The 25447-nt window shown below is 36.1% G+C and overlaps 1 protein-coding gene across 1 annotated transcript; it reads right to left on the reverse strand.

Moving 5' to 3' along the window:
• Window positions 1-3458: 3458 nt before the first annotated feature.
• Window positions 3459-23836, reverse strand: nipa1 (NIPA magnesium transporter 1). Its single transcript, XM_028800031.2, has 5 exons — window positions 23465-23836; window positions 17210-17257; window positions 13332-13422; window positions 7117-7277; window positions 3459-5705 (listed from the first exon to the last, which is right to left on the reverse strand). The coding sequence occupies exons 1-5, from the start codon at window positions 23589-23591 to the stop codon at window positions 5194-5196; spliced, it is 939 nt and encodes a 312-aa protein (XP_028655864.1). The 5' UTR covers window positions 23592-23836; the 3' UTR covers window positions 3459-5193.
• Window positions 23837-25447: the final 1611 nt, after the last annotated feature.

Here is a 25447-nt window from a genome sequence, read left to right on the forward strand (position 1 = left end):
TCAACCTGCGTATAAACCAACACCTATGTATGTGGATCGAGAACTACATAACAAACCAACCACAGACTGTTCGGCTGGGGACTCACTACTTCCTGACCCTGACACTCAGCACTGAAGCTCCACAGAGTTGCATGCTGATTCCTCTTTTTTATTCCTTATATACCCATGATTGTGCACCAATACATAGCAAATATGCAGTCATCAGGTTTGCAGATGATACCACTGTGGTAGGTCTGATACATAACAGTGATGAGTTTGCCTATAGAGCTTAGGTCAGCAAATTGTCTGAATGGTGCTTCATTAACAACTTGGCACTGAACACTTCCAAAACAAAGGAGCTGATTATCAGCTTCAGCAGGCAGGAAGAAGAACCTGCTCATCTATACATCAGAGGAGACATTGTGGAATGAGTGCCTAGCTTTAAATTCTTTGGCACACACATCTCCCAGAACCTTGCTCGATCTATTAACACATCTCTGGTGAAAAAGGCACAGAAGCAGCTCTACTTCTTAAGGATGCAGAGGAGGGCTAGCCTGTCAGAGCAGTTGTTGATGTCCTTCTATTACTACTCTGTGGAAAGCACACTTACCTGTGGTTTCCTGGTGTGGTATGCTGGCTACTCCGTGATTGACAAGAAGGCTCTTCAGAGAGTTTCAAATTAGCACAAAAAATTACCAACACCCAGTTACCTTCACTAATGGACATATGCAGAAATCGTTGTTTACAAAGGGACAAAAAATCATTAGGGACCCACCTCACCACCTTTTCACTCTGCTGCCTTCTGGAAGACATTTTAGTCCTGTTAAGTTGCACACTTCCAGACTGCTGAAAAGCTTCTACCTGAGCGCTATTAGAGAGCTAAATTCTGTTAAATAACTTCACTGTACAATATCTAAGTGCTTTTGGTCTCATGTCTTTCACTGCCACCCATGTCATCAATGGGACAGAAGTGCAATATCTTGAAGATTCATTGCAATCACTGTAAAACTCCACTATTTGCTATTTATATATTTCCACCATCAATGTTTTATTGGTTTATATTAATGCTTGAGTGTAGTCTAAAATGTAGAGGATACGTTGAATCTGTTGAAAATTCTTTTTCAATTATATTTCTGTACTATTCAGGGGACACACCAAATATTTTTTGTACATCCAACAAGTTCAAAATGTCCAGGTGTCCACAAACTTTTGGTCATATAGTGTATTTCATTGTATTTAATACTGTAGTTCTTGATCTTATTTGATAATAATAGAAGCAAAATTGCGAAGTTGCCTCATATTATGAGGTTTAGTAGAATTTTATTTTTCTTTTGTTCATACTCATTATGTGAATGACTCAGTTTAAGCAGTAATCGTTCACAGTTTTTTATACACAAAAGGTTAAACTCATTCTGATGTGCAGATCTTTCTTGTATAGTTTTTGGGCTAATAAGCATCCATATTATTCCTGTCTGAGAATAACAACTTTCAATTTTAACATCTATCTTTTGTAATGTTTCCTGCAGAAAATTGAGTTAGATATTCATAATCCTCTCATGTACGCCTTGTCAAAAAGATGCACTGTAAAAACTCACAGTGGAGTTCATCTCATTAAAGTGTGCATTTGTGAAGGCACATATTTAACAGGGATATCACCTGCAAGAAGAAGTGGACAGAGACTTTATGGGTTAATATATAACTCTGTTTCATACCATGTGAGCATAGCCCTAGACTACAATAATCTCATTACTGCATGATTGCACACTGACGACCAGATTACTTGAATGTCAACTCAGAAACAAATAAAAGATATGATTTATATTTTTTAAAATATATTCAGGAAAATTACGGTAAACATAATGCAAAACCTGCGGTAGGCTGGTGCCCTGCCCGGGGTTTGTTTCCTGCCTTGTGCCCTGTGTTGGCTGGGATTGGCTCCAGAAGACCCCCGTGACCCTGTAGTTAGGATATAGCGGGTTGGATAATGGATGGATGGATAATGCAAAACACAAACACTCAAAAGACTGTTTAAAAGCTGTGATGTGCAAATGAGACACATCCAAAGCTAGATAAAGTCATTTAAAATGGAAGGAGGTGAAATTTTAAAGATATAGCAAGCAGCATGTGTTTAAATGAGTATATTAAAAGATGAACAGTATATCTGCATGATTAAAAGAAATAGGAGTCCTAAGGTTTTAAATATATCTTAGCAATGCCAGGTATTTTTTTCAATAATTAATGAAAAAAATAATGAATAGGTTTATCCTAATAATTATATATTTGTTTATTTCTTCATTTATTTGTGCAAGATCAGTTGTTCATACCATATATAAGAGTTGAATTTGAATCCTGGTTCAATGTGCACCTAGTACTGTATGTGTCTCGAGTCTTATATCCTTCTGAGCTTATGTTTGAAAGCTGATGCTGTTATTTTATTATTAACTATGATAAAATACATTTTTATATATTTTATATAACACCTTAAGAGAAAATGTTATATTTTATGGTATAATCATGTTTCTTTATTTTGCTTAGTACTAAGTTTCCTGTTTTTGTACCCAGCTGGACCATAAAAAAAATTAGGCCATTGTCCTTTCTTTGGAAAACAGGATAACCCTGCAGAAAATCACATGTCTCCTAAAATAAGAATAAAAATAATACATTTAAAAAGTCACATACACCTCAAGCTAACAGGACTATCAATCAACCTAGTTAACGGTGTCAAATTATAGTCATTTAAGGTATCAACGTTTGTCATGTCCTGTTAGCAACTGGATGTAACCAATCATGTTAAACGTTTTCTGATTACGTAATGAATTCCTTTCTTTGAGTAGTGACCTAATCAATGAATTGTATAAATATAGCACAGAGGACACTTTTTTCTTTGTAATGTTGCTAATAAGATACGCACTTGTTGCCTTTTGCAAGATTTAGATAAAGAATAATGATTGAAGCTTTCTCCTGCCTGTGTTTTATTTCTTAAATCGGGGCATTCCAGTGGGGGGTGTCTGTATTTAAATTTTCTTACACACATACCATACCATTTTCTATTCTCAATCCAACTTGCTCAATCCAATTCAGAGGCACCAGGGCACAAGTGCCTATCCCAGTAGCACAGGGAGCAATGTAAGAAACAGCTCTGAACTATGCCCACTCACAAACAGGTATACACATCTCCACAGGGCCAACTGTCACATTCAACTTATGGGGACAATTTTAAGTCTCCAGGTAACCTATCCTGCACATCTTTGGCATAAATGAAGGAAACCTGTGAGAGAAAAACTCTCACGGGCACTGAGAAAATGTGCAAACTCCGCTCAAACAATACCCAGGACACTGAAGCTGTGGAGTAGTAGCACTAACCATTACACCATCCATGCTGCACAATATTGTAGTTTAATTCTTAACCTGATTAATAAACAGGTCCTTAATCACAACATTCATCTATTTATTAAATATGTATTTATTTTCACCATGAGTAAAGGAAATATTACATTTTTATGCACGCTCAAGCAACACCAGTTAGTTATCAATAAAGAGATAGTCAATCCATTAATAACTGTAAACATATTGGAGAAAAAGCTCACTCTGTTTAGTTTAGATACATTTAAATGTATTTACTGTACTTATAAGCACACACATATAAAAAGAAGTTATTATTATGAATGAATGATTTATGGTTATTAAAATACAAATAAAATTGTTGACTAGTATAATGTTACAATAAGAAAGAAAAAACTTAGAGATTAATTCATCATTACACAGTTTTCCAAGTACAATGACATAACAGATTCTTAGATAAGCATTCAAAAAGGAAAATACAAAACAAGATGTTTTTTTTATTACTATTATATATTTAACTAATAACTTTATCCAAGATGACTTACTTGGTCACATTTTTTACAAACATTTTATACATTAGGAGCACACACAGCTTAGGTGACTTGCTTGATTTCACATATCAGAGAAAGCCTTCAACTGGCATCCTATGGGTGTAACTCTGTGCTCCATGACATTATGCAGTTTTGTCTTCAAAATTCTACTCCACAACCTTTAAAAAGTATCTTAAAGGAACCCATAGTTTTATCATCCTACAATGCCTACTGTCAACTTTAGGATAGTTGAGATGAGTTGGCACGTAGTTTAATTTTTCTTCACGATTCAATCCCACTATATGCCACCTGACTATACTGATTAAGGAGATGGAGATAATTTGGTTTCAATAATTCCACTTCTAAAATGCTCTGACTTCAACTTGGGATGGAGTGGTTGTGTGCCACCTGTTCAAAGTTACTTTTGTTTTGAATTGTAGACTGTTTACATTACATCACATTAAAATTTACAAAAGAAAAAGAATATAGTACTTATGGTTTGATGCATGTGGATGGGGATCCCAAAATAATATAGCACCCATTCATCCAACCATTCTCTGAACCCCCTTTGTCCAATCATAGTTTGTATGAGCTACAGTCTATCCCAGCCACTACATAAGGGTGGAACCAACCAAAGAAACACCCAAACTCACTCATACCAGACCAGTTCAGAGTTTCAAATCAGCCTAACCTGCATGTCTTTTGGATATGGGGGTTGACCCTATGCAAGTATAGAAATAACAGAAAGTGGGGATTTGGGATTCAAGCACCGCCTTCTTGGAGCTGTGAGGCAGCAAAACTAGCTACCCAATTAAAAAAAATTAAATGACTCTTTTCCCATTCAAGTAGGAATAATTATAATCAATAAGACACATACAAAATGGCACATTATTATCTTTGTGGGAAGACGAAAAACATCAAGTGGTGGAAATATCATATTCTTGAGGACTGTACCTCCAGGAGCTGGAATCAATTTCAGATATATTTTGACTACCTCAAATACCAAATAAAACCAGAAAGCACAGTATCACTTAACAAATTTGCTGTAGTCTGTGTTATTTCCTCTGCAAAAAAGAAGACTGCTCAAAATGTTTGTTCATACAACTATATGTAGTACTGTACACTTCCTTCAAGAAGTGGTTTGACAGTTGTGCATCATTCAAGCATCCACAGTGTGAGAGTTAGTAAATTTACAGTGATTCTCCTTTGTTGTAGATGGTCCAAGTCACAAAGTTAAGTGTTAGAATGGAGCATCATATAATTCAATAACAAAACAATAAAAAATGATAACTTAGTACTTTTTGTAATTTATCAAACGATACTTTTTATTCCCATTAGTATTTCAATCGATCTTAGCAGAAACCTTCTGTGCATCCTTCCAGCTCAGATGTAAATCTTTGAACACCTTTAAAAGAAAAAGCCCCACAGATACTGTGGTGAAGCCACATAAAATGCCTATGAAATCTATAGCTCCAACAGTTTTCCACTCCCTGAAAAGTATAGAAGATGCCAAGATGGATATTGAGGTAAATGTCACATAATAAATGGCACTAAATATACTGGAATCAAACACTTCTAGTGCTTTGTTAATGTAAATAAACTGAATGAGGATGCTTAGCAATAATGTGCATAAAAATAAAAAAAATAAAAAGAGAGCTTTTTCATCAGATGTGTCATTGTTAAAGGAGTCCTGAGCAGTGAGTCCCAGGCCTTTGCTGCAGGGTACAGTAAAACTACCCAGCAAAGAACAGATACTGATATAGACCATTATATTCTTTGATCCATGAGCTGGGGCTATCCAGAATATCAGCACACATAGGAGCAACAAGACAATAAAGAGGTAGCACAGGAAAACTGAAACAAATAATAACAAGATAATATTATTAACCATGGTGACAAAGATACTTATGAAAATCACAGCTATTTTTATCTAACAGAATAACAACAACAACATTTATAGCACATTCCCATACAAATTATGTAGCTCAAAGTGCTTTACAAGATGAAGAAAGAAAAATATAAAAATAAGATTAGGCCATAGTAAGTAACAAAGAATAAAGTAAGGTCTGATGGCCAGGAGGACAGAACTATACAAATATACAAAGAAATATACAGACAGAATAGACAACTGTGCTAACTACCATCATGACTATGAACATATTTCATTAAAATTATTCAATGCACCAGCCTATAAACATTAAAATTATTCAATGCACCAGCCTATAAACAAATCAATTATAGTTTTAATTATTATGGGAATGCCTGTAGATCTTTATGAAAGTTCTACAATACTGCAGGGGTGTCTGGTGCAATAAGGAAGTGTGCAATGCACTTTAGTACCAGGCCAAGTGAACTGATATCTTACCAGATCAGACTGATCATCTTTACATACTCAGTTTGAGAAAGAAGAATTGTTACACTATTAACTTGTCATTTGTAGAGGTCAGGTTCTGTAAACTCTCTTCACTAAATAAATAAATGGCTCATGACATTACTGTACAGCATAGCACCTACTAATGCCAGTATGTTTACAGTATAGGATTTTTAAAATATCACTCTCCATGTTGAAGCCTCTAATATGCTAATGCAAAGAAGGGCAGCATGGGTACCATGCCTGGATATACTGTAACATTGTTACTCACCCTCAAGGATACCCATAGACAACTACAGTGGATCTGCTAGGTAATATTAAAAAGCTTATAATGAAGTTTTCTCAACAAATAATGCCTCTATTTTATAGATATTACCATAGAATTTTACTTATATATATATTTCCACAGCTAAGCATCACCTTAAATTATGGTTTTGCTTACACACACTTTTTATGTCAAAATACAATAAAGCTCACGGTATTACAGGCTAGTATAACTCATTCTGGCATTAGCTTCCATACTGTTCACCTTCATCACTGGTTAATATACTGTAGGTGCATAAATAACATCACAATGTCAGGATCTTTTCATGTAATGTTTTGATTCTGTTTATGTAATTTTTGGAGCTGTCCAGTTCCAAACACTCACAATCAACAGCTGTATTTGTTCTATACAATGGAATAAAAAAACAGTTTCCTCAGACTAGTAAAAACACTTCCTTCACAATACCCTTCTTTTTGCTGAACATCTATAAATACAGTATAACCTAGTTTTCATAAAAAATCATGATATAAAAATTCTTTGCTAAGTTTATAAAATAATATTGAAAATTACATTTGTCCCCTTTAAGCTTATGACAACTTTTTTAATTTTAATCATTTGTTATAATTTACCTGGATTGCTCAATTTTTCTTCAAGCTCCAATCTCGAGGTAACACTGTTGGATTTAGGTGCATGAATAATCAGAATAATAGAACCCACACAAGTCAGCAAACAGCCAAGTTTTCCAAGAATTCCAACTTTTTCTTGTATCATATAAACTGCTAGCAGTGATCTAAAACAAACGAGGTAAAACAATTAAAAATAACATCAAACAAGAAGTGGCAACATCACCAAAATAGAAAAATAATCCTAGATACATAAGAGAACATGCACAATAAAAACTACGGCAAATGCTTATCATAAGTTATAAGCCTTTTACAATACTGCATATTTTTTCAAAATTATTCAACTTCTGCTTCTGTGTTAAGTGTTGGAAAATACTATAAATCATTTATCATGTATTACAAAAATTCAAAAGTATGAAACTACATATGTTTGTAATTTTTGGATACATTAAAACTACCCAGAAGTATAAAACAAATATTAATATCTAAAGACATGACAAAAGTGTAGTTAAGGTTCTAAATTTCTGGGAGATAATACACAAAATCTGAAAATTATTTCAGTTTGGAAACAATTTTTCTGTATGCATTATTTTTGTTATGTATATTCTTTGTAGGGTAAGAGTATGATGGCATCAATTTGGCTCCTGGTTGTGCTACCCATTCCTGCTGTATGGAGATGGTAATATGTTTGCCACATGAGCCTGGAAAAGACAAACATAAAATAGAGCAGGATACCAATGGACAGGAGTGGAATTTCAGGTGAGCACTGAAGATAATTAACTTATAGTTAATGTAAAAAGTTAATATTTATATGCTAATAATACTCAAAATATATACTGCTGACATTTATGTATATTTATTTTATATTTTATGTACTGTATATTTTCATTATTAATCTGAACATCCATGTACAGCAAAGTACTTGCCAGTACTGAAGAGGGGGTGTGTAGTTTTGGGGATTTCTTTGGTAAAGTAAATGAGTGCCTACTGAACAAATTCAAAATTGTTTAGGCAACATAGAGTATTACTTGCAGAGCTGGCAAGATATTAGCTTTAAAAAGCTGCTTGTGCAAGGTCACACCACTCCAACCTTTGACTCCATGTTTGTTCAAAAAATTATTTTGAAAAACAGTTATTACAACAATATATGCAGCACCTTCCACCAACATTTTGGATTGAGACTATGTAGGGCTTCATTACTAGTAGTACTGCTATACCAGTATCTGCAGCTTCAATTTAGTGTCTTTTCTGTTATTACCATCATTGCTTTTCATTGTGCTCCTCATACTCACGGGATCTGTGCATAACTGACTGAATTTCAGTGTTTGTGTGTTAGGGCTTTGTGTGCTGTGATACAGTATGCTTTTACGGAACTCCATGTCTATACATTACACTGTGTGTGTAAAATAAGTACTTAATGCAGCGCCATACATGCATCTTGCACTTAACATGAAGAGTAGAACAAAAGTGACATGTTCACTAAAACATTCTGAAGTTAAACTCTTTTGAAATTTAATTCAACTGATCAAGAACATTGTTTCAGTCTAAAAGTAAATAATGTGCACCTGCCCATTCATTTAAACAAATGAAACACTGAAGACAAGCAGTATGTTAGCAAAGATAACCAAGCACATACCTTCCTCACAAGAGTAAATAATCATTAACAATATAAATGTTATATAAATATTTAATGAATGTAGTATTTTTCAAAAGGTGTCAAATATTTCCTTTTGTCTTCAAAGTAATAAGCAACTTGCCACTTTATTCGTAAGCGGAGTTAATTATGTGCTTTGAATTCTAATAGGTTTTTGATCACATTATGTGTATTTACTAGTGCTCTAGTTCCCTGATATTTTACTTTGTTATTGTGCCCAAATTAAGACATATGGAGCAGTAACTTTCCCTTTTCCTTCCCCTGTTTCCTCTCCAGCCTTGGTTACAACAAGATGTTACACAACAAGAATAAGATACAAAATGCGTTTTCATGAGTTTGTGACACAAAGACCCACTATCAGCTGAAAAAATGTTTCATTTGTACAGTATTTTGCCAAAACTGAATGGAATATGTAAATTTAGACTGTTCAGTTGCTGTTTGTTGAATACAACTGACAATTTGACACCAGTTTTAATAAGAGTCTACCTTATACCAACCTACTATTTATTACACATTTTCCTTATGTTAGATCTACTAATATGACTGTATGTTCAAGTGTCTTTGTTTTCCTGCTCAGTCACTCTTTGTAGATGAAAAGTTTCACAATTTTAAATTAAAAATAACAATCCAGCATACCGTTTAAAAACATTGGAAATTTGCTAATCTGCATTTCAAAAAGCAGCATGTGAGACAATGTACATGTAAAAAAAAAAGTGCTAATAGAGCATAAGATCTTTAAAAAGCTTTTTTTTTCCGGTACTGCCCATTGCATTGTTATCTCTTGAGAATCAGACAGGCTTGCAGATCAGTATTGGCACTCAGGAAATTCAATGAACGTCTTTCTTAGTCACAGTCAACTAATACAGATGTTTACATCTTAAAAGATCTAGCATCCTGATTTTTGTTCTGTGTACGCTAATTATTACAGAAAGGATCAACTTCAACAAAGGAGTTTATTAGAATGCCAAACTTTCTTCTTCAAACCCTTTAAAGGCAGAGACACTCCTGGAATCTCCTGGGGTATCTTTGTGATAAACTGATAATGCCGAGGTAATTAACAAAATATGAATAATTTACTTTCATAATAGTGCAGGTTCAAAAAATATTTTTTTTATTTTCACCCCTACTATTCATGCTTAGGATGTACAGTACCCAAATTCAGTGAAAGTTACTCATTAATTGTGAGTAAACAGAAATACATTTAAAACACTTCTAATCACAACTTTACAACTTAAGGAAAAAAAAGTTGCTTGTTTGCTTATATTTAGGGAAGGAATTGTAATTGGGTGAAAATGTGGACTTTGAATTTTTACTGGATTTACATATTTTAAGCATCCTTGAACATGATTTGACCAATTTCAGGGGATAAGAATCCATAAAAAGGATAATTCAAGAATTAATTATTCAGTCTGAACAAAACGTGGGACAGCTTTTGGCATAATAAAATGATAGGGGGCTTTGCTCTTCCTAGGTAATGATCTACTTTTTCACATATTTATTATGCAATGTGCAACACAATTAGGAAAGGAGAATTTTATTTTTTTCAAAGACATGTGATATTTTTTTTTCATTTCATTTCACATAATACAGTATCAACTTTTTACTAGTTAAAATCACAGCTTTATGAAGGAAATCTGTGTACATGACACATGATTTTTTATGTCTGAGTTGAGAAGTATAATAACCAATAAAACTATCACGGGGATAAAAAAATTACATGCTTATTCATTGCCTTAAATGTGTCAAGGCATGTTTAATGACTGTTTTAGCTACTACAAAAAAATGGTAAAGTAACACTCAAATACAAATTTTAAATAAAGTTACGCAAATGCAGAAAAATATTTATCTGTGAATCAGTGGATATACAAAAAGCCAGTTTGGAAAGAATTGGTAACTATTAATATACACTATTTGCTAAATACATGAAGGAATTAAATTTGACAGTGATAAATTTCTTATCTTAAAGAGCTTTCAGTGGTTTAAAAGAACAGCGAATAAAAGGTCTGATTCTTACAACAATGTATTTAAGTATTGCATAATGCTTTTGGACAGGGTATTTATTTTAGGAGATTAAAAGACTAAAAACCACAAAAAAACAGATTTGGAAAAAAGTATAACTACACTGAGTCACAGAACTTGTAGCTACAAGACACATAGTAACAGTATTTGGGGGGGGGGGGGGGGGGGGGGGGGGGGGGGGTGAAAAAAAATACCTAACTCAAAGTGACATTTTAAAGTCAAAATTGTGTTAAATATTTTTGACTAGGGACATGGTGTTAAGGAATAACTTCAGTTTGCATTGTTAAAATGAATTCATATAAAATTACTTTTTTAATATCAAGCATCATTTCATACAACTATGGAAATTTTACCTCCTTTTCAGTTACATTTTCTAATTTTTTCTTTGGAATTAATAAAGCTTATCTAATCTAACCTAATTTTACTTAAATGTGAAAGATAAAATTAAAATTGAAAAACAAACTTGTGGGAGGAAAACCTGTGTACCTAGAAGTAAGCCCACTTTGATACAGAGAGAATGTGTAGATTCTATAAAAACAAAGACCTGGTTGATGATTCAGACCCAGAATGCTGAATTCATAAGTGAACAGTGTTAACCACTGCACCACAGTGGTAAAGATCCTGCACAGACCCATAGGAATGAAAAACACATTGGATATGCCTGCTACAGCTGTGGATTCAGTGGCAGAGAAATATGTAAGAGTTGTACAGGATATGTACGAGGGAAGTGTGACTGCAGGAGGAGTGATGGATGCATTTAAGGTGGAGGTGGGATTACATCAGGGATCGACTCAGAGCCCTTTATTATTTGCAATGGTGATGGACAGGTTGACAGATGAGATTAGACTGGAATCCCCGTGGACTATGATGTTTGCTGATGACATTGTGATCTGTAGCGATAGTAGGGAGCAGGTTGAGGAGACCCTGGAGAGGTGGAGATATGCTCTAGAGAGGAAAGGAATGAAGGTCAGTAGGAACAAGACAGAATACATGTGTGTAAATGAGAGGGAGGTCAGTGGAATGGTGAGGATACAAAGAGTAGAGTTGGCGAAGGTGGATGAGTTTAAATATTTGGGATCAACAGTACAGAGTAATGGGGATTGTGGAAGAGAGGTGAAAAAGAGAGTGCAGGCAGGGTGAAATGTGTGGAGAAGAGTGTCAGGAGTGATTTGTGATAGACGGATATCAGCAAGAGTGAAAGGGAAGGTCTATAGTACAGTAGTGAGACCAGCTATGTTATATGGGTTGGAGACGGTGGCACTGACCAGAAAGCAGGAAACAGAGCTGGAGGTAGCAGAGTTAAAGATGCTAAAATTTTCACTGGGTGTGACGAGGATGGATAGGATTAGAAATGAGTACATTAGAGGGTCGGGTCATGTTGGACGGTTGGGAGACAAAGTCAGAGAGGCGAGATTGCGTTGGTTTGGACATGTGCAGAAGAGAGATGCTGAGTATATTGGGAGAAGGATGGTAAGGATAGAGCTGCCAGGGAAGAGAAAAAGAGGAAGGCCTAAGAGAAGGTTTATGGATGTGGTGAGAGAGGACATGCAGGTGATGGGTGTAACAGAACAAGGTGCAAAGGACAGAAAGATATGGAAGAAGATGATCCGCTGTGGCGACCACTAATGGGAGCAGCCAAAAGAAGAAGAAGAAAAGCTGTAGATTCAGCATCACAGATTACACACTTTCTTACTTTTAACAAATCAAACTAGACAGTATGGTGATGGCTATTTATGTCAAGGTCATTCTTAAGGCACACCAATCTCATTGTATGTTGTTTGTAATGCAAGGTTAAATGATTGATATTATTAGTATATATACTGTTATATACTATTTGAAACTGGAAAAAATCAAATTCACACTTAGAGGATCTGTACAAAACTTTTTCAAAACCTGGCAGGATCTAATCAATAACATTTTAGAATAAGTATTTAAATAGAGAAAGCAGGTTCTCTCCCCTCTTTTACTCCATTCATCTTTATTCATTTATTAATTTATCTATTCACTTATTTTTACTAGCTTAATATTTTACACTGCTGGCCTAGCTCTCTTTCTCAGGGGTGGGGGTTGATTTGTTTTGAACTTTTTTTTTTGTAAAACTTGAGTTATGTGTATGGAATGTTATTTGATTTTAATAAAATAAAAAAAAAATATTTGCTATTCTTATGTTACATGACTGAATGATATGTAAAACCTTACATCATTTAGACCTAAAATTTCACGTGTGATGAAAAGTAAAATAAAGTAGATTTAGAATGGGGCTACAAAAATCTTATTGACTGAACAATAAAATATCTATACTATACTGTTTGTTTCTTACAACTTTGAATTTTACAATGATAAATTGTTTTACTAATGCTTTTTTAGAGTTATAACTGGTAAAAGATATTTGCAGTAATGCTGAAAATGTCACAAATGACATCTGCATTTCAAAAGAGCTATTAACAAACAAGTGCTGCAAACCTTAGTTATAATGATGTTATATATTTATTCAATAAAATTTAAAAAAAAATCATTTTGTTCTCATTTATTAAAGAATATGACTTACCCAAATGGAACACCCAGAGCTCCTAATGGCGTAACCAATGCAGCTGGAGCCATGTTATATGCCAAAAAGTTCCCAATCTGACCTAAAGCCACTTTTAACAGAAAAACAAAAGTAGGTTTAATTCTGCATTAATAAAGACTAATATGTTACTCTTAAAGTATACCGACAGAGACATATACAATCAAGTAAGAAAAAGTGTGTCTATACTTTTCAATTTGCACTTACTTTTCAATAAGAGGCAGGATGTCTCTTTACTGTATTATAGCCTTTTCTAGCACTTAGCATAAATATTGGTGTGGGACAAAGTGGGCACTGCCTATTCTGCTAGACTTTTGTGGTACAACATGACTGATAAGAAAGCAGATTTAATAGGGATGCAGGCATCCAGCTGCACAAAACCCCCACATGCACTCCAAACTAAGTGACTCAACTCCAGCTTGTAACAGCATCTGCCTGGACGTCATCTGATAAGAAAGGTGTATATCAAGATTTGCACTGACATCACTCCCAAAGCACCTCTGCAAACCTCTTGAGCCAGAAGGCATGAAATGGACTCAAGCAAGGACAAAAACTTATAATTCAAGGGATAACAACTAAGATAGACAGAAGAATCCACCTATTAAAAGGCATAGGTTTTGTATCTGTAAGTGACTTTAATCCAATATGGAGAAGGCTAAACCTTCCTTTAAAATTATCTGCACCATCCTGAAGAATTCTCTTCTTGGTACATTTGTTGGACAATCACTGAACTCCTTGGGGATTCTCTGGGTACCATTCCCCACCTCTCTAAAATGTCTGAAAACATCTGAATCCTGATCTCTGAACCGAAAAGCTATGAGCCTCTAGCTTGGAGAGCTGAAATCAACAAACTCTTATCTGTGTGGACCAGATGCTGAGACCCAGTCTATAAAGCCAAAGCTGTGTGCCAGCAGTCTGACAAGACCGAGAAACCACTCTTTCAAAAGGGATTCAGTATCTAAACTCTTGGGCTAGAATGAGTAATGCCTTTTCCCCACTAAGTGGTGAAATACAGCAGAAGGCAAGCAGAGGAAGCAGTAGCACAGCACTGACAAGAATCATACAGGAAAGAGAAAGAGTGCACTCCAATGCAAGAAGAGTCTTCAAATTGAATCTGGATCAACAATATTGCATACTCCACAAAACATTGGACATCATCCATAAACACTTGGTATTGTAAAAATATTTATCTGTGCAAGATAAAGTGCAACTCTAAATACCAGTAAACAGCCAGCCTATATATTATATGCTTGTCTGTCTAGTCTGTCTGCATCCAAACTTATATGTCTCTCTCTCTCTCATATATTATCATATTTCTATAATCATTGTGTGTATCAACAAATTGTATTATTCTGCTTCTTAAAACGAGTGTGTCTCAGTAACCTTGATATAAGTCTAAAGGCCAGAGACCTGCCTCCTACAACACAGAAAGATAAGGTAAATAAAGTAGGCACCATGTCAAATTATTGGATTAATTAACTGCATTGCCGAAGTTAAAAATTTATTTTTCAAATCCCACATTATTATGGCATCCTCCTGGGTGGTTGTCTTATTGATTATCAATCATCAAAATTCCTACACTGGCCATACTGAATTACTCATGTATAGGGTTGCAACATGCATGAGGTGTGAATTGGGTGGCAGAAAAATTAAAGCATGGGTCTTGCAGCCCGAGAAAGTGTTAGGTGTTTTCATAAGTACAATGCAGCTCACAAGACTATAAGTTGTAACTGCATTAGTATTAATAACATTTTTTCAGTTATATTCGTAGCTATCAAACTCGCATGAATGTGAGTGTTATTGTGCTCATGGATGAGCCCTGTGATGGACTGGTGCCTATCCATGGCTATATCCACAGCAACTACTATTTTAGAATAAACAATTCAGAGGAAAACCCATGTAGACAACATCTAAATATTTTCTATAAAAACCAAGCATACAGGAAAGCAGGCAATTGTGCACATTATAGTTTTAAAAACCAAACTAAAATGACTAATCTTAGTGATAAATACACACATACAGTAGAAATAGTTAAACTAATACTGGTTTTCTTTCAGTTAAAAAAGGAAAAGTTAGCCAATATATTTCTACACAGATGCTGTTCTAAAGGGTGACTTATTATATCATGTCAGAACCAGCACAGCACCAACAGTAAACAGATCACATCTTTGTACAAGTACTTTAAGATTTTTTTTGTTTTTAAGTGAGGAGTTGATAAGTCATGAATTTAAGTAACCACTTACACACAGGGGCAACACGGTGGTGCTGCTGCTTCACAGTTAGGAGACCCGGGTTCGCTTCCTGGGTTCTCCCTGCGTGGAGTTTGCATGTTCTCCCCGTGTCTGCATGGGTTTCCTCCGGGTACTCCAGTTTCCTCCCACAGTCCAAACACGTGCAGGTTAGGTGCATTGGCGATTCTAAATTGTCCTTGGCATGTGTGTATGCGTGCCCAGTGGTGGGCTGGCACCCTGCCCGGGGTTTATTTCCTGCCTTGCGTCCTGTGTTGGCTGGGATTGGCTCCCATGACCCTGTAGTTAGGATATAGCGGGTTGGATAATGGACTTACACACAGCAAATTTACTATATAGCGTGCACAGATTTAATATGATGTCGTCAAGTTTTTAATATGGGAAGTTAAGTAATATTTTGGATATCACAGCTGATTTTGGGTAGCATTATCTGAGCTTTTTCATACTTATAGTTACACACTCACAAACCCTGTAAGATTTGCAATGGGTTTTCTGGCTGTCTATAGAAGTCTAGGTGCAAGTGCACCACCAAGATGGTGGTCTTGCTCAATGTAGTCAGAAAGGGGTTGCTAGTGGGCAGTATGCCCTGTATGTGTGCTTGATGCTTGAATGGGGTAAAAATAATAGTCGCAGAAACACTGGTACAACTGAGGAACAGTGGCTGTCTAAGTAGAAACATGCAATTGATCTCAAATGGTCACTAGTGGGCAGACAACCCAGCATATAGCAAGATTGCCTAGTCCTGTATCGAAAGACATGGTGAGGCCTGGGGTAACCTCACAGGGGGCAAAATGCATCTTGATTGTTAATGGGACAGCAAGGTTCTGAATAAAAAAGCAGCAGTGATGACTGAGAGACTCAGCCATTTAAGGACAACAAAAAGCTTAGTGATGTGGGGACAATGGCATCTGTCAGTACTTTATTGACTTGATTGGCTTTTAAAGAGTAGAAGATGTTTTAAAACAGTAAACAAGAGTGTAATAAGGTTCAACTGTCTTAAGAGAGTTATATTTAAAAGAAAGTGGGATGCTGGAAAAATCAGTTTGGTTTCATTTAGGAATAAGGAACAATCATGGATGTAACCACTGCCTTGCATACCCTAATGGAGAACTACAGAGAAGGAAGGAAAGATTTAGGAACTGCTTTTATACACCTTAAGAAAGCTTATAATAGAGGGTCAACACTGTGGCTTTTCCTGTGTATAGCTTCCTTGGTCGTCTCATTACTTGGTCTTCAGTTATGGACCTCCCATAATTATGGTCAGAGGTGGACTTGTCACTGCCCATTCCATTTGACATGATTGGAGTTGTTGATGAAGTAGGAAAGTTGTGGGGTGACTGATCATTAGAAGAAGTGATGCCAGAAAAGAAAAGGAACGGGAAGCCAAAAACCAGGTGTAAAGATATGGCAGATGGGGTCTAGTAAAGAGATGGCTGGAAAAAGAAGGCAAGGAAACAGAGACACACCTCAATGATCTTGTTTTAAAGTCAGATGAAGATAAAAGAAAACAAGAAAAAAGTACAAAAGCAAAAATAGACCAAAACCTTGTACATAAATCCCAATTAAATATAATGGCTTACTGTATGTAATGTTAGGATAACTTATACTTACTAGCAATAGTGCCAGTCCACCAAAAATGTTCCACTAAATATGAAACTCCTGTAATCAAATGAGAGAATATGGTTCATTATAAACAGTAAACACGATGGCTATATTTTGAACAAATTACATGGGCTATTTTAATAATGCATAAGCCATTACTGATCTCAGGTTTAAGACTTTCTGATACATTCTAATAATAAATCTGGCCTGTAGATGAATTTTCTGCTTAATCACACATTTACTATTTAATTATTTACATTTAGCCTCTGATATGGGCAAAATGTTTCATTCATTTGGAGCTCTTTTTTTTGTGCATTCCACCATTAGTCTCTGGCTAAACCCTGACCCTAGGCTAGAATAAAAGATGTTATCGGAGTCTAGACCTGCTTCTCTGTCTTCAAAGGCAAAGCAGAACTGGATACAAACATGAGCCAGCCATGGATGTGGTGACACTCCATCACAGGTAATACCCACTCATACAGCATTTATAGTTGTCTAATCTAATATACATTTATTTGACATGTAGAGGGAAAGCAGAGTGTTAGTAAATAAACAAAAGCAGCACATGCAGATTCCATATGGCAGTGGGCAGGCTGGTCATCAAACCTAGATCTCTGAATCTGCAAGGATACAGTTCAAAACACTACACCACTGAGCTTCCTGTAAGCTACCACATATTTGTTTTTTCAATAAACAGAATGAAAACCTGCATTACTGGCCATGTATTTTTTTCAATAAACAGAACAAAAATCTACATTATTTACAGCTTTATTTATGAGATCAATTAGAGTCCATTTTCAGCCTGCTTGTTCAATTGATATTGTTCTAGTGCAATGATACTCAACCCTGGCCCTGGGGATACTGTGTGGTTTCTGGTTTCCCTCCTTAGTTCAATTCTTGATTTTTACGGAGAGTGTCATTTAATTGGATGGCTTGCCACTATTTGCATTATGATGTAGTATATTTTATCATTTTGTATTTTACTTTTCTAAGAAAATAAACAAAACCTTGTGCGAGTTCATATTACTCAAACATGAAACTATTTTATAAATATTTTTAAATCAGAAATGTATGATTAGCACACAATTATAGAAGGGCCCAATTTAGTTCCTCCCTATCTAGCTACTTTGTTATTTAAACCTCATTGTTGATTGCTTTATGACAGAAGTAATTAAGTGCTCCGTCTTCATGAGCAAGTGAATGAAAACAGAGGAAAAAAAATACATTACAGTATGTTAATGCCTCCTAACTACTCACAAAACTATGACATAAAATTGCAGACAGAAAACTGGAATATACCTTCTAATTAAATAAAGTTCTCAAAATAAAATTCTCAAACACACTAAGTCCAATTTGGAGTGCAGGGTGCAACACCTTTTCCCGGTGGCACTGGGTGTAAGCCAGGAAGTAGCCCTGTACAAAGCAGTAATCCACCTCAAGACACATTCATACACACAAAAATTGCCAATTTATAATTTCCAATCATTATAACTTGCAACAATCTGTGATATGAGAGGAAACCCTACCTGAGAACGACCAAATATGGGATTCACAACCAGAGCACTAGATTAATAAGGCAGGATTAAGTTAACTGTTGACTCTAAAATGGCTCATATGTAAATCTAGAATGAGATAAACTGGCACACTGTTCAATGCTTCTGGGATAGGCATTGGCTCTCTGTGACATTAAATTGAACAAATGGAAATGGAAAAAGGATGGATGTCATATATAACTCTGATGCATACAGAAGATGGCATTCTCATTATAAATCTTTCATTTTATCACTAAAATATTACAAACCAAAGTCAGCAAAAACAACTCACAATTTTTAAAGAGTAAAATTATCCAAGATACGCTTGGATTGCCCGATTGCTTTTTGAATTATTGTGTTGAAAAATGATTGCAGAGATTCAGGGTTTGTAAAGTACTTTTTAAAAATAACAAATAAATACAGACATAAAGCAAAATATAAAGATATGAATATTCAAAATGGACTTAAAAAAAGGTGTAATTGTGTTTTTTTCTTTTTAATCAGGAGTGTGACACTTGTGCTTCAAGGTAAATTGGATCGGAAATCCCTGACCAGTCGTCATCCATTTGGCATTTGAATGTTCTCCCACTGTCTGTAGTAGCACCTTCCTTGGCATGAAGTACAGGATAGGTTAATATGTGACTGTAATTTCATACCCTATTAAAGGTCTGCTTTTTAGTTTGTGCCTTATTGCTACCAGGTTAGACACTGCCACCCCTACCTGTGACCCTGAACTGGATTAAGTGGATTTGAGAATGACATAAGATGATCTTTGTACCTTGTTAATATTGGGAATACCTATCAATTTTCTGAATCCCATTTTTCCTGTAAAGGAGTTTTCAGGAAGCTAAGCATATTGCAAAAAAAACAGAGCCACTGTTAGGGAATTTGAAGTTTGATTGCTTTCAAAGAGTACTGTTGTACTTGCTATGCTATATTGTTATATTCATTTGCTTGACTAAGCTGTGTTTTGTCATACTGAATAAAAAAAAAAAACCTGACAGTACGCCAATTTGGAGATGCCTATTAACTTAATATACACATATCCTGAACATGACAGTAAACTCACATGGGCAGAGAAAGAATTTGCAAGCTCCATTTGAGACAGTGTTCAGGTTAGAAATTGAGCTCCTGATGTTATGGTCCAGCAGTTTGCAGCATCAACTCATTGTGAATGTCCTTCATTTTAATTAAGCTTATCTGCATTCACATCCATCTTTGAACCTGCTAATTCTAATTTAGGATTGGGAAGGAAGTAAAAAACTGGTAAATTTGCTCTTTGTTCCCTTACCAACATCCAAAAAGAGTTGACAAATAACAAGTGACTGTTAAAGAACAGTGGCTTCTGCTGTATCATTTCCACCTGTGCTATCATTACCAAGGAAAGACTTATTATTTTAAGATAAATAAAAGCAAAATTTTACAAAAAGTGGCACAGCCTCACAGTCATGGATACAAATCCTAGCACAGACATCATCTATATAATGTACTGATTACAGATTCCCTCTGGTTCTGTAAGGGGTTTTCTTCCAAAACCAAAACCCTGTGTGTACAAGCAAACGTATGACGCAACTTGACTGCACAAATGAGTGTGGGTAAAGAAGTGTGTCTTCTTAAATACTCTTTTTACTAACATTTACACTAGAACGTAATGGTAGTCCTATTAAAAGAGTATTGATGTGAGGGAAAAAAACCAACTTTCTGAACCAGAGCTCATACTTATCAAGGGACTTAGAGTAAGAAAACAGTCCTAACTAACTTAAAACTCTTAAGAGTGATGAAAATTTGGTCCTACCCTTAGGAGTACAAGTAAAAGCATTTTATCACATTCTCTAATTTAGAAAACTATTATTAACTTTACTAGGATTTAGGAAAGCTTGTGAGCTGTCCTAACTTGCTAGGAGATCCCATAACACAGTGTTGAAGCAGATATTGGCACATACACTCCTGTAAAGGCTAAATGTTTTGGAAACGCTGGATAACAATGAACTCATGAAAAGATATTGATTTGATAGAGATGAATAACATTCATAACAAGTCTTGTACATCATGTGATCACTCCAACCATACAAAGAAACCATGTGCTGTCAGCAAAAATGAAAAGTGTTGGTAAGGTTACATTTTTTTGCCACAAGAAAATTGCACCTTAGCAATAGTAATGATTTGGATATGTCATATTCTTCAAATTTTGCACCAAACTTTGAATGTCCTTGCAATAAATTAAGTAATACAAAGATTTATACATATTTCCACTATTCTATGTGTGGTAATGTTAAAGCAAGCTGCTGGTTTTCCTGGAGATGCTGGTATGATTGACACATAAAGATTACTTACCCAAGTGTGGATGGAAACACTTAAGTGAATTGCAAGCAATATCACAGTATTGACACAGGTAGTCATGGATGAAAACTGTATTGTACAGTAGTAGCCAGCATGTTACTCCGAAGATAGGGCTGGATAGGGTGATTGACAGTGAAATGTCAGACAGGAAAGCTGAACTCTACACTCAGAGAACCCCAAAATATCAGTGTTATACTTGACAGGCCCAGCACAGTTCAAGAGGAAAGATGGAGACTCCTGGGGCATTGGATAAATAGAGCCTTGGACAAGTTAAGGGGGATCCCTGAGAGGGGCATGCAACTTTAATAACAGTGCAAGAATATCCGTTTCAGGAACTGTTATCTTACGAGATGTTCCCTGTGATCCAAACTGTGGAAAGGTGTCTCTTTTTAAAGTATGTCTGCAAATCATTCATTGTTAAATAAACGTGCCTATAATAGGCTTTACTCTCATTTGGTGTGTCTGTCTTGATCTTTCCATACTGGTGCACATTACAGTATTATTCTTGATGTTACTATGAAGTGGCAAAAATTACCTGCAGCTTAATGCAACATCCTACCTTATTATGTTTTCCTACTTCTTCTCCTACTACTTTGAATATTATTATTATCATATTTGTGGTGAAGCCTTAATCTTAGTGTCAGAAAACTACAAAAGGTCATTGTGAGTGCCATTTTGCAGCTTGGGGTGCCATAAAATCGTGACAGTGTAATATGATTCTCAAATGTGACCTCCAACTCCTCTCTGTTAGAAGGTGTAGGACACTACAACTTGGTAGGACAAATTCTTACCCTAGCTAGACATTAAGTGCAATTCCTAGGAGTAATTTTGATGCTTGATAAATAAAGACACAAGATTTAACATAGTGATAAATGCCTATGCAGGTAATTTTCAAACTGGGGGCAGCCATCCTGTGCTTGGGGGACTGAGGCAGCCCTGCCAAGGTTAATATTCTTAAAAAAGCAAAGGCAAATGTTAAGAGTACATCTTTAAATTATCTCAAGTAGTTTTTTAAAAAAAGTATAGCTCAAAATGTTTTTCAGTTGTTGCTTCAGTGATATAGCATTGTTATAAAAAAGGAAAAAAATGGAATTTGAAAACACAGTGCCTGAACCCATGTCTCTATGTTCAGCTTTGCTTCAATTCCACCACCCTGCTTTGTCTCACGATGTTCCTGCTGCGAGACTACACTCCCGTACCACACACCCCACCTCATTCTCCTCTTCCATGTTCACTGTCTGCACCAATTCGAAGCCCCTCACAATCTCTTTGAGTCGATCCATGCTAAAATCATAATTATCCAGAAACCATGTGTCAAAACTGAGGGAATTAACAGGTGAGTGCTCCCTTTCTCATCCTTTCCACTTCACAAAGAGAAGTTTATACAGTGTGTGTGTGTGTGTGTGTGTGTGTATCTCTATCAGGTCCAATCTTCCACAATTGCAATATTTTTGTTTTTGTACAAGTTTTTAGTGTACCACCATTTATATAACAGTTGTAGAAACTGGCCAGCCTAATGCAGAAGATTATATGAGGAACAAGGATGAATGTTAACAATTATTAATAATAAATGTATCTAACTTTTCATTTTAGTGTTTACTAGTAATATAAACAGTTGCGGGAAGCTTTTGTTTCCTAAAGAGATACCAATGTTCAAGAACCTTTATAGTTTTTTAAAAATAAATACAGGAACAGGGAGAACCTAAAAGCAGAATTGTGTAGTCTTCACATTGACTACAAGTTATTTTGCTCTATGTTTGACCTGAAGTAGTATGTAATGCCAAACAAAAAACAGGTTGAGTACCCCTGGCCTCGAGGTATGGCACAACATTTGATCACGTGTGAATAGTCTAGTGCAGAAATGCATTTACTTGGCTTTAGGTCTCTTAGATGATCCAAAATAATTATGTGGGACTTCTGTTAGCAGAAACCGATATCTAGGATCATGCTCTACTTCGAAGCATTTTATTATGGGGGGGATTCTAACCAGGTGGTGCAACGTTTAGGGGCAGTTGACTTAAAAAAAAGTATAACATCGCCGGTGTATACACATTTTTTCGGTAATGCCGCCACCTTGTGCCAACTGTGAGATGCAGATTTCATCCTTCATGAAGAGCACTGCTGTCCATTGCGAATACCGGCGGCGCGGCACGGCACTGCTTTGAATCAAGTGTTTCACACTGCATATGCGGTTGTCTGCGTTGCTTGCCTACACTGGCACCGAGTTACGACTTCGGTGCGATGACAAATTCAGACACTGTGTAGTTGCGATCGGTTCTTCGCTACTGGGATGTCACCACTCCGTACCAAGTACTGAGAAGCAAACACGGGAAAAAAGTCCAGAACAAAAAGCCGATGGCAGTGGGTTTTTGTGAAAGAGACGCGCCGGTACCTTTTTGTTGTGCGCGCTGAATCCCTTTCTTCTGGAGCACAAAAGTTGACCCATTGATTAAACTGGAAACCACAGCAACGCCTACGCCCAGGGCTGCAAGCGAGCTGTCTTGTCGCTCTGTTATCATTGCTTTACCATTGAAACACAACAAAATAAAAAAAAAATAGTCACAGTCCCAAACTTGGACAGCATGTAACCTGTCATAAAGCAGATCGGAACACTTCCGCAAATGACGAAGCCCTTGTCACGTGACAGCCGGACGTGCCTTCTCGGCCAGCGATTAGCACGCTAAAGGCGACTGTGAATTGAAGGTTGCCCCCTGCTGGCAGTCACCAAGCAAGCCAAGCCGATACCCGACATAATCTTCAGAAAGCCCTGAGGTGCTGAAATCACAAAGAATGAAAGACGTCTTAAAAAGACAGTTTGAATAAATTCTAACAGGATATAATAAAAAAACACAATGATTGTAAACCTTTTCATGCAACGGATGCAGTGACAAAATAAGTGGACACTGTAAAATGGAGCTCTTGGGAATAATATGCATTTATATCTTAAAGAAACGGTAATTATTAATGTGTTAAGACAGTATTTTAAAAAGCGAGTATGTGCTGTAGGTAATAAGGTCAATACATAAATTCAGGCTCAACATGAAAAGCAAAATAAGAATGTAAAAAATCGGTTTGGAGTGGTACATATTATGTTAATTTCCCATTGGGATTAATAAAGTATCTATCTATCTATCTATCTATCTATCTATCTATCTATCTATCTATCTATCTATCTATCTATCTATCTATCTATAAGGTATTTTCATGTAAATTTCACATTAGTGATATTTAGGAGATTACTCAGGAAAAAATTTTTTATAATGCAGTATACTTCATTGTAATGTACATTGATATATGATCAGGTACTTTAAGTTATATAAACTCACGCGGCACTTTATTAAGTACACCTTCAACTGCTTGTTAACACACATATCTAATCAGCCAATCAAATGGCAGCAATTCATTGCATTTAAGCATGTAGACATTGTCAAGACAACCTGCTGAAGTTCAAACCAAGTGTCAGGACAGGGAAAAAAAGTGATTAATGTGACTTTGATCATGGGCTGAGTTAATCAGAAAATGGTGATCTACTAGGATTTTCACGCATAACCATATGTAGGGTTTACAGAGAATAGTCCCAAAAAGGGGAAAATATCCATTGAGCAGCAGTTCTCTGGGCAAAATGCCTTGTTGATGCCAGAGATCAGAGGAGAATGTCCAAACTGGTTCTAACTGATAGAAAGACAACAGTAACTCAAATAAGCACAACCAAGGTATGCAGTAGAGCATTTCTGAATACACAACATGTCAAATCTTAAAGTAGGTGGGCTACAGCAGCAGGAGACCACAGAAGGTGCCACTCCTTTCAGCTAAGTACATGCAACTGAGGCAACAATTCACACAGACTCACCAAAACTGGACAATAAAAGAATGGAAAAACGTTGCTGGTTTGATAAGTCTTGATTTCTGCTACAACATTCAGATGATAGGGTCAAAATTTGGTATCAACAACATGAAAACATGGATCCATTGTGCCTTGTATCAACAGTTCAGGCTGGTGGTGATGGTGTAATGGTGCGGGGGATAGTTTCTGGGCACACAGAGTACCTGAGTATTGTTGCTGACCATGTCCATCCCTTCATGACCACAGTGCATACATCTTCTGAGGGCTACTTCCAGCAGGATAACGTGCCATGTCACAAAGCTCAGATCTTCTCAAACTGGTTTCTTGAACATGGCAATGAGTTCACTGAACTCAAATGGCATCCACAGTCACCAGATCTCAATCCAACAGAGCACCTTTGGGAGGTGGTGGAATGGGAGATTCGCATCATGCATGTGCAGCCGATAAATCTGCATGATACTACCATGTCCATATGGACCAAAATCCCTGATGATTATGGAAAGATTCCCAGCACCTTGCTGAATCTATGCC

This window comes from Erpetoichthys calabaricus, chromosome 4, assembly GCF_900747795.2.
Source record: "Erpetoichthys calabaricus chromosome 4, fErpCal1.3, whole genome shotgun sequence".
Lineage (NCBI taxonomy): Eukaryota > Metazoa > Chordata > Cladistia > Polypteriformes > Polypteridae > Erpetoichthys > Erpetoichthys calabaricus.

Bases quoted from the DNA above. Each gene is read 5' to 3' on its own strand.
- nipa1 (XM_028800031.2), bottom strand. From the start codon at position 23,591: ATGATAACAGAGCGACAAGACAGCTCGCTTGCAGCCCTGGGCGTAGGC. The intron at 13,423-17,209 runs GTAAGTATAAGT...TTCTGTTAAAAG, and splicing joins GTGGACTGGCACTATTGCTA to TGGCTTTAGGTCAGATTGGG. The intron at 7,278-13,331 runs GTAAGTCATATT...CGTTTGTTTTAG, and splicing joins GCTCTGGGTGTTCCATTTGG to ATCACTGCTAGCAGTTTATA.